The sequence below is a fragment of the Erinaceus europaeus genome, chromosome 6 (assembly GCF_950295315.1).
Source record: "Erinaceus europaeus chromosome 6, mEriEur2.1, whole genome shotgun sequence".
NCBI classification, from domain to species: Eukaryota; Metazoa; Chordata; class Mammalia; order Eulipotyphla; family Erinaceidae; genus Erinaceus; species Erinaceus europaeus.
The window spans coordinates 21,665,209-21,675,198 of NC_080167.1; the positions used below are offsets into that span (position 1 = coordinate 21,665,209).

The 9,990-nt window shown below is 43.5% G+C and overlaps 2 gene segments (V, D, J or C); both read left to right on the plus strand.

Moving 5' to 3' along the window:
• The first annotated feature begins 2,459 nt into the window (after nucleotides 1-2,459).
• Nucleotides 2,460-2,966, plus strand: LOC103127081 (immunoglobulin lambda variable 6-57-like). The segment is given in 2 exon segments: nucleotides 2,460-2,538; nucleotides 2,659-2,966. Coding segments are annotated over 2 exon segments (354 nt in total).
• Nucleotides 2,967-7,549: 4,583 nt separating this feature from the next.
• LOC103127085 (immunoglobulin lambda variable 6-57-like) lies at nucleotides 7,550-8,566 on the plus strand. The segment is given in 2 exon segments: nucleotides 7,550-7,635; nucleotides 7,749-8,566. Coding segments are annotated over 2 exon segments (516 nt in total).
• The last annotated feature ends 1,424 nt before the right edge of the window (nucleotides 8,567-9,990 follow it).

Genomic DNA, 9,990 nt, shown 5'->3' on the forward strand with positions numbered 1-9,990 from the left:
TATAATACAATTCCCACCACTGGCTTTCCATCCCCTTCACTGGAAGGTTCCCTATTCTTTATCCCTCTGGGAGTATGGACCAAAGATCTCTACGGAGTACAGAAGATGGAAGGTCTGGCTTCTGTAATTGCTTCTCCACTGGACATGGGTGTTGACAGGTCTATCTATACCCCTAGCCTGTTTCTATCTTTCCCTAGTGGGGTAGGGAAGGCTCTGGGGAGGTGGGGCTCCAGGACACATTGATGAGGTCGCCTGCCCAGGGAAGGCAGGCCAGCATCATGGTAGTATTTTCAACTTCTTTGAGTGAGATCATCCCATAGTCATCCTTCTCTTTCTGACTTATCTCACTTAACATTATTTCTTCAAGCTCCATCCAAGATGGGTTGAAAAAAAAAATGAAATCACCATTTTTAATAGCTGAGTAGTATTCCATTGTGTCTATATACCACTACCTTCTTAGCCATCTGTCAAACAATTACTATTATCTCCCATTATTATTACAGCCCTTCTAGGCTAAGTGAAGCAATGTTCATGCAGTGGGGAGATTTATTTCCCAGTGTCCAAAGGTGTGGAGTGTTTCCTCATGTGTTGCAATCTTTTTTATCAAATTATGAGCAACTGGTATGCTGAGTTGAAACTTCATACTGTTTTGTGGTCTCAGCAGGTGCTTCCTCCCAGAGCTCTCCCAAGGGAGGAAGCAAGTGTTTGATTTCCTGATTATAGGCTACGCGCTGAGCTTCAGGGTCAGAAATGAGGGTTCTATCTACTGGTTAATGTCTCCATTTTCTTCGCTGGTTATGAGGACTTGGATTTGAAATTCTTTTTTGACCAGACCTATTCTGTTTGGGATCACATATTGTGATATAAGATCCTTCCTCTATACCCAGCCGTGAGCATCTGCTATAGCTGTTAATGGCTTCCTCTGGAGAGAGAAGATAGTAGGAGGCTCGCTTTCTAAGGTATACCAGTGCCCTTCTCTGCAGTGACTGAGATACATGGCAGGTTTCATAGCCTGGGGCTCTGAGAGCTGCAGATACCTACTAGTGACCAGGAGATGAGAGATGTTTTCTCTGACACTCTATACCTCTCCATATTACAAGGTCATTTTTCTATTTATGGTTCCTAGCTCTGATCAGCTGTGCATATCTTCTTTACAAAGGATTTTTCCTCCCTCTGTCTCCAGATACCTATGTGCCTTTAAAGTTAAGGCAACTTCCTATTTAGAGTCAAAAGCCCACATAGCTGTGATCCCTCTCTGCTGCTCCAAGAGGGGGAGATTTGTAGCTTGGGCTTAACATGGAAGGTTAACACTGATGGTCAATACTCATTACAGAAATGTCTGCCAAAACTTGTGTGCAGAGAGTTATTTAGTACTCAGTTAGAGGTGACCAAGTGTTTCCCTGGTCAGCATTCCACTTGGAATCTTGAAGAACTGAGTTTCCTCCAAATTTCTGTGCACCTGGACACCAGACTACCTCTTGCTGCTTGGCCTCCATATTTCCGTTCTGTGGATCTGACTTTTGTTTGGGTAGCACAAGGAACTTCACGTCCCCTCTTCTTACCACACCACCACCAAGAACTATTAGTCACTCACCTTCAAAATTGCAGTTTCTTGAGCTGATCAGACATCTTCCAGTGACAAATGGTTATAAGTTGTATAAGATAGAGTTAGTCTCTGGTATTTTATATGTGGATCTTTATCTCCCAGATTCTTTTTTCCAAGACTTTGTTGGTGTGTCTTTTTATTGAAGGTGCTAGAGATCCAGCACAAGGCTTCACATGTGTGAGGTAGATGCTCTCCTGTCAGGGTACAAAAGCATTCTCTCCAAACCCTGAACAAAGGAACACTCCTAGTCTTTTAATAAAGACTGCTAAAATTAAACAGAACATTTTACATTAGACTTTGACCGGTTATAGTATATTAGGAACCATCTCAGTCATTCATTGCTTGGAAAGCAAATGCCACAGCAACCACTGAAGACATTTGTGATTCATTTATATAGAAGGTAAATGGATATTATATGATATAAGCTGAAAATCCCATTTATAGGTGTTTCCCTACATGAGGTACTTACGTCACACAGAATATACACGAAGGTGACATACAGTGTTACATATCAGTATTTACTGTTGAATTTATTTATTATTAATTTATATTTTTATTGCCACCAGGGTTATTGCTAAGACTCGGTGCCAGCACTATGAATTGACTGCTCTTGGTGGTCATCCATTTTTCCCCCTAAGTTTTATTAGATAGGATAGAGAGAGATTGGGAGAGGACAGGGAGATAGAGAGGGAGAGAAAGACTCCGGCAGATCTGCTTTCACAGAAGTAGGTCTGATTTTGGTCAAAGGAGGGGCTTCCTCAACCTTTGCTTAGGGTAATATTTGTTCAAAGACCGCCCACCCACAAGTTCAAGGGGACATATAAGATGAGTGAGGCTACTCAGTTCCAGTTAGAGACTGGAAGCAGAGCCTGGCGTCTTCACCATTATGGCCTGGGTTCCTCTCACCCTCACTCTCCTTGCTCACATCACAGGTGGTACTTCCAGGGAATTATGGAGGAATTCTGGGTATCGCCAGGAAGGATAACCACACTCTCCTCCATGGGGTGGGGTCATTTCTTCCATTACTTAACTCTCTTGCTTTCTCCCTGAAGGTTCTTGGGCAGAAGTTGTATTTACTCAGCCCAAATCAGTGTCAGGGAATCCAGGTCAGAAGGTGACCATCTCCTGCACCCGCAGCAGTGGCAACATTGCGGACAACTATGTGTACTGGTTCCAGCAACACCCAGGCAAAGCCCCCAGAATGCTGATTTACAAATATGATCAAAGACCCTCTGGGATTCCTGATCGGTTTTCTGGCTCCAAAGACATCTCCTCCAATGCTGGCCACCTAACCATCTCTGGGCTGCAGCCTGAGGATGAGGCTGACTACTACTGTCTTTCTGGTTATGATAGCTATTAGCACTGTGCTCCAGACCCATGTGGAACTACAGCCAAAACTCAGAGCCCTCTCATATTGGGCCAGCACTTAACTGTTCCACATGAGTTCTGTCATTTCTGCTTGTCAAACGTTTGTGTCCAGGTTCAGTGTTTATGTATTTTGTTTTCAACCCCCCCAGTCTCCTGACAGATATTTTCTTCTCTCCCTTTGCAATCACTTCATGGAGTGGATTTCACTTAATGCAGGGTTGCTGCACCTTGTCACTACAGACAACATGTAAGTCCTATTCCTGTGGATGGGGCTGGTGGTGCACTGCAGGCTGTTACAACTCATTGTTTTGGTTCTACACATCACAGAGCAGTACCAACCCATCTAAGTGGTAACACACAAATACCCCAAAGGCATTTATAAATAGCTCCTGGTATGGGACAAAATCATACCAGCGCTTAACCTGCTGAGCTACTGCCCGACTCCCAGACTCTCACTTTTGTTGAGGTGATAGCTCAGCCTGTTAGAGTATAGAACTTGTATGCCTGACATCCCTCAGGCTGCAGGTTCATTACCTGGCATCTCTTTACGTTAGAGCTGAGCAGACTTATACTCTTTCTTCTTTCATAATATTTAATAAATAGATAAATGCATCAGATCCCTACCCCACAAGGTAAAGAGAAATAGGCTGGGGGTATGGATTAATCTGCCAACGTCCACGTTGAATGGAGAAGCAATTACAGAAGCCAGACCATCCCACACTATGGGATGAGAATCCCATAAAGAATTTTGGTCTATACTTTTAGAGGGATAAAGAGAGAGACTTTGTGAGGCCAGGTGGCAGTGCACACATTATAGTGTGTAAGGACCCAGGTTTGAGGCCCTGGTCCCACCTGCAGAGTGGAAGCTTTATGAGTGGTGAAGCAATGCTGCAGGTACCTCTTTGTCTCTCTCCTTCTCTATCTTCCCCATCCCTCTCAATTTCTCTGTCTCTATTCAATAATAAAAATAAAGTTCAACATAAAAATGAAGAGGGAGGCTTCCAATGGAGGGGATTGGACAGGGAGCTCTGGTGGAGGGAACTGTGTGGAATTATACCCCTATTTTCTTACTATCAGAGTCACTGCTAAGCACCCATAAAATTACTACAATTGAGCGAATGCCTCAGGTATTCCCTCGACTTGTCACATACCCTGAAAAGACATGGAATGGGGGGCCATAATGAGAATGCAGAATACCAGCCTCCCAAGGCTGAAACTACAACTTGCCCTCTCTGAACCTCAGGACTCAAAACCTCTACCTCACTCCCATCCTATCTGCCTCCCCCCCATTTCTTTTGATGGGTGTAGGAGTGGGGGGCCTGGTCTGCTTGGAGGACACTCTCTTCTCACCTAGCTGGCACAGTCTCTGAGCCTTCTTCTCACTGTCCTGGCTGGGTCTGTCCCAGCCTTCACCATCTCATTTTGCAGTTTCAAATGAGAGTTCAATCTTTCCTGTATAACACAAATGTCAAGGTTAAAACTTTTGTGCCTTTGTACTTGATACTTTTCTTTGCATTTGACACTTTTCTGTGTTTATTTCTTGAGTCTATATTCTGCCTCACGGCTCTAAGTATCTGTTTTCCTATCATTTCTATCTACTTTGATTATATTTGCTTTGCAGTACAATTGGAAATGAGGACACAGTTTTTTAAAACCTTTGTTCTTTCTCAAGTTTGCTTTTTTGGTTCTGTTGGGAAAGGTAAGGAGAAGGCCTAGAATCCAAGACCATTGGGACCTGGAACTTTTTATGACCAGGAACATTTGCTTTTGCCTTGTCCCTGAGAGAGAAGGTCGTTTGAGAACATCTGAGAAAATCAGGCCTTGTTTCCCTTACCAGGGAGGAAGAAGGAAGGACTAGAAGTTGTAGTAGCTGCATACGTGGTATCGAAAGGAAGTAAAGGCAAGGCCTTAGAAGTGAACAAAAGGGGGAGTCGTGTGGTAGCACAGTGGGTTAAGCGCATGTGGCGCAAAGCACAAGGACCAGCCTAAGGATCCCGGTTCGAGCTCCCAGCTCCCCACCTGTAGGGGAAGTAGGTGAAGCAAGTCTGCATGTGTCTTTCTCTCCCTCTCTCTGTCTTCCCCTCCTCTCTCCATTTCTCTCTGTCCTATCCAACAACAATAACATCAATAATAACTACAACAATAAAACCACACAGCCCCTAATTCTATATCTATTTCATCTACATTCCTGGGAGAAAAGGTAATTAGCAGTTTCCATGGCTCTGGAGTAGACTTTGAGCCTTATACTTCACACTTATACTTCCATAACCATGTCTTCACTAAGAGCCTCTTAATATAGTGTCATACCTAGGACATTCTCTATGGCAGCTCTGAATAAAGGAGCAGGAAGGGGGAGGAAAGCCTCTATTTTAATCCCTAGAAAAACAGAGTTTTGGAGGCTGGTGGTAGCACAGTGGGTTAAGCTCACTTGATGCAAAGCGCAGGAACCAGAATAAGAACTGGTGTAAGGATACCGGTTCAAGCCCCTGGCTTGCCACATACAGGTGGTCACTTCACAAGCAGTGAAGCAGGTCTTCAGGTGTCTGTATTTCTCTCCTCTCTGTCTTCCCCTCCTCTCTCCATTTCTCTCTGTCCTATCCAACAATGACGACAGCTATGATAACAATAATAACTACAAGAACCACAACAACAAGGGCAACAAAAAAAATGGGGAAAATGGCCTCCAGGAGCAGTGGATTTGTAGTGCAGGCACCAAGCCCCAGCAATAACCCTGGATGAAAAAAAAAAAAAGAAAGAAAACAGTTCATGGTGGGGAGGACTGTTGCCCTTCTGTTGTGGACCCTGAGCTCTGATGAAATGAAAGTAGTACAGATTGTCCTTAATTTATGAGAAAATGGCCCCTTCTCCTTCCCAAAGGCTACTCCTTTTCCACTTCTTTTCCAAACTCAGATTCAGACAGGAGGTGCCACCATTCTACTGCCTATGTGTTGTCTCAGTAGAGAAACTGACATCACAATGAGCTCTCAGAGACTCTTAGCAACAGAGTCCAGAGATACTAGGTGGCATCAAATGTGCCCCTGGCAGTATATTAACTCAAGTGCAAACTGTATTTGATGCCAGCTCACTCAGAGGTGAGTGTTCCCTGGAGTCCCATAGATGGGAGTTAAGGAGAGATGTACGCACTGGCAGCTGGGGCTCCTGGGAGTTCTGAAATGCCACGTAATATTGTCCCTCATCTCCCATCACCCACTTCCATCTCCCATTACTTGCTTCTCCCTCCCAATGAATGTTGGAAGTTTTCCAGAGAATAAGAAATGTGTGTGTGTGTGTGTGTGTGTGTGTGTGTGTGTGTGTGTGTGTGTGTGTGTTGGGGTGAGGGTGAGGATTTCTTCTGTTTGGTTTCTAAATTCATACCCAGCACATACCTGGTCTACTTTGAAAATCACTGTTTTGAAAAGTCACATTAATTTCTCATATGTTATTGAATGATTTTTCTATAAAACAGATATGTATTGTATTGATATTATTTCCAGTGACATTAGTCACAGCCCTAGTGCTTCTCTCACTTATTTACATTTTTTAAAAAGAAAACAAAATTTCACTGCTTTCATTTTCAACTGCTTATTTTCCCATTCCTCGGACATCTAGAGAAAGAAAAATCAAGTTCTTTCAGTGTTCCATAAATCATAATATCCCATGTCTCTTACACAAATTAAACTGATCACATCTGAACTGCAGGCAATACAGCAAGCTTCAAATTTATTGTTTCTCGCTGCCTTCCCATAACAACATCTATCTAGATACATAGATTCTCCTCTCAAGTGTTCTCCTCTTCAAGTGTTTCTCTCTAGATGCAATTCTCATGGATAATTTCTAGTATTTTTAGCATTCCTTGAACATTCTGAGTGAATTGCCTCATAATTGACACACACACACACATACACACACACCATGCCACTTCAAATTCCTCAATGTGGCCTTTCTAGTGATGAGTTTTGACTTCAGCTCTATGATTCTTCCATCTTCCTGCCTGAGTAACAGGGAATCTTTTTTTAAAATATTTTATTTTATTTATTTATTCCCTTTTGTTGCCCTTGTTTTATTGTTGTTGTCTTCGTTGTTGGATAGGACAGAGAGAAACGGAGAGAGGAGGGGAAGACAGAGAGGGAGAGAGAAAGACACCTGCAGACCTGCTTCACTGCCTGTGAAGCGACTCCCCTGCTGGTGGGGAGCCGGGGTTCGAACCAGGATCCTTATGCCGGTCCTTGTGCTTTGCGCCACCTGCGCTTAACCCGCTGCGCTACAGCCCGACTCCCCACAGGGAATCTTTAAAGGTGCCAGTAGAGGTGCCTCATATGGACCCTGCTGATGAAGATAAAAGAACCCTTACCATCATTTCCTATCTTGCATATCAACTAGAGGGCGCTATGGTATAAGGCCTTGCTTTTGTGAGTCCTTATTTTTAGCAGAGTGCATTTGATCTCTTATCCAGAAGCCAGGTTTCAGTAGAAGGAGGTGCTTGTACTGCCATCAGAAAGGGAATCATTTGCATGGAGACCTTGTGCCCCAAGGATGAAGCTGACATAAATTAAGGTTTGTTGGACTCAAGAGGGACTGTGTGGCCCAGAAAGCAAAGGCTGAGGGCATCTCCACCATGGCCTGGGCCCTGCTCTTCCTCACCCTCCTCGCTCACTATACAGGTGATTCCTACAGGCAATTCAGGGGAGCAAGATGGTGTCATCTGGGATGATGATCTCTCCATAGAGCAGGATCTATCCTGTCCTCACTGATCTGTGGTGCTTCCTCCTTGCAGGGTCTTGGTCCCAATTCACGATGAACCAGCCACATTCTGTGACAGGGAATCCAGGGCAGAAGGTGACCATCTCCTGCACCCGCAGCAGTGGTAATATTGGAAGCTACTATGTGCATTGGTACCAGCAGCACCCAGGCAGTACCCCCAGGAATGTGATCTATGAGTATGATAAAAGACCCTCTGGAGTTCCTGATCGATTCACTGGCTCAAAAGACAGCTCCTCTAACACAGCCTCTCTGACCATCTCAGGGCTGCAGCCTGAGGATGAGGCTGACTACTACTGCCAGTCTTATGAGAGCAGCTATATTCACACAGTGCTCCAGATGCAGGGAGAAGTGAGACCAAAACTCCCTCAGAGTCTCCCTGTCCTAAGTCAACTCTCATGCTGCCTCCAAAAAGTAGTCTTGTTCTCCCCTGTGTCATTCTTGAGTTCTCAGTTCAGGATATCCATGACTTCATCTCATCTATGAAACAACCATTTCTCCTTTCCCTATCTTTTATTTGTTGCACTGTTGAATGAGCACCGAAGCCTCACATATGTGAAAAACTGCAGAGTGACTTCTGTGCAGGTCTATCTGATCTTTATTTCCTTTGGAGACAGAGACCAAGAGAGAAGAGTCACTATGACATCAATGTGCTTTGTTGAGTTATCTTAGTGGCATCCATGGTTCCCAAATGCTATTGGGGCTTGCATTGATGTACTTATACTTTGAAGGACATGTACTCTACTGGGTGAAAGATCATATTCTCTGGTCATATCTCCTTTTTTATCTTATTTCCCAAAAGCTTTTACATCTACATAAATAGAGTTAAAACAAGCTCTTGATCTTTTCATTGCTAATTTTTGTGGTCCTATAAGTTCTGCATGCTATACAAGCTCTAATCTTGATGCAGTTCCGAATGATTCCCTACTCCTTTACCTACTGGTGCACCGAAAGAGGGAAATATCTATTTATCTAATAATATTATCTGGCCTTTTTTTTTTTTAACCAGAGCATCGATCAGCTCTGGCTTATGGTAGTGTGGGAAATTGACACTAGACATTTGAAGTCTCAGGTATGAGAGTCTCTTTGCATAATCACTATGCTATCTACCCTCATACATATAATATCCTCTATAGGGTATGTATGCCCTAGGGAGGCTACATTTGTTCTTCCACTCTTCCACTACTTAAAAGCATTTTCTCATGTGGCACAAAGCACAAGGACTGGCATAAGGATCTCGGTTTGAGCCCCTGGATCCCCATCTGCAGGGGAGTCGCTTCACGGTGAAGCAGGTCTGCAGGTGTTTATTTTTCTCTCCTCCTCTCTATCTTCCCCTCCTGTCTCCATTTCTCTCTGTCCTATCCAATAATGATGACAACAATAACAACAACAATAATAACTATAACAATGAAACAAGGGCAACAAAAGGGAAAATAAATAAAATATAAAAAAGTTAAAAAAAAAGTATTTTCTCACTCAGAGACCATGGCTTAGATAATTGGACTTTTCCTTCATAGAACATCCCTGTGGAGCTTTACAGAGATTATCTGATCTCCCTTACAAAGAATACTAGAATTTTGGAACTTGTGAATTACCTTTCAATAGGACCACTGTACTTGACTGCCTAATCATCAGGGTTCAGTGTTAAAAACAAAACAAAACAAAATAAAACAATAGGGGGCCATGTGGTGGCATACCTGGCTGGATGCACATGTTACAATGTATAAGGATACAGGTTTGAGCCCCTGGTCCCCACCTGCAGTGAGTGGTGAAGCAGTGCTTCAATTGTCTCTCTGTCTCTCCTATTCTCTATCTCCTCCTTCCCTCTTGGTTTCTGACTCTCTATTCAATAAATAAAGATAATAAAAAACGAAAAAAGAAAACAATAGTATGCAAAGAAGCATAAAGTGGTATGATTCAACCTCAGTTGTCAAGGCTCAGATAAGTATTTTTAGACTCTGACCCAAGGTTTTTACAATGGGTACTTCTAAATTTCCAATCCAGACCTCATCAATAAAATGTTTTATTTTACTATGTGCCGTACTTCTTGTGGGGAGATCTCTTATCAGGTACAGACTCCTGGCATACCTGTCCTGTTGTTCACCAGGTGCAGAGGCCTAGGAGAATGTTCTGAGGCAGCAGGGGTGGAGCCCTACAGGACTCTCTCAGAGCCAGCAGCTAGTGACATGGCAAGAGATGACCCGGAGACTTGTCTGATGGACAATCTGTTTATTAAACAGCAAAACAGGGTTTATAAG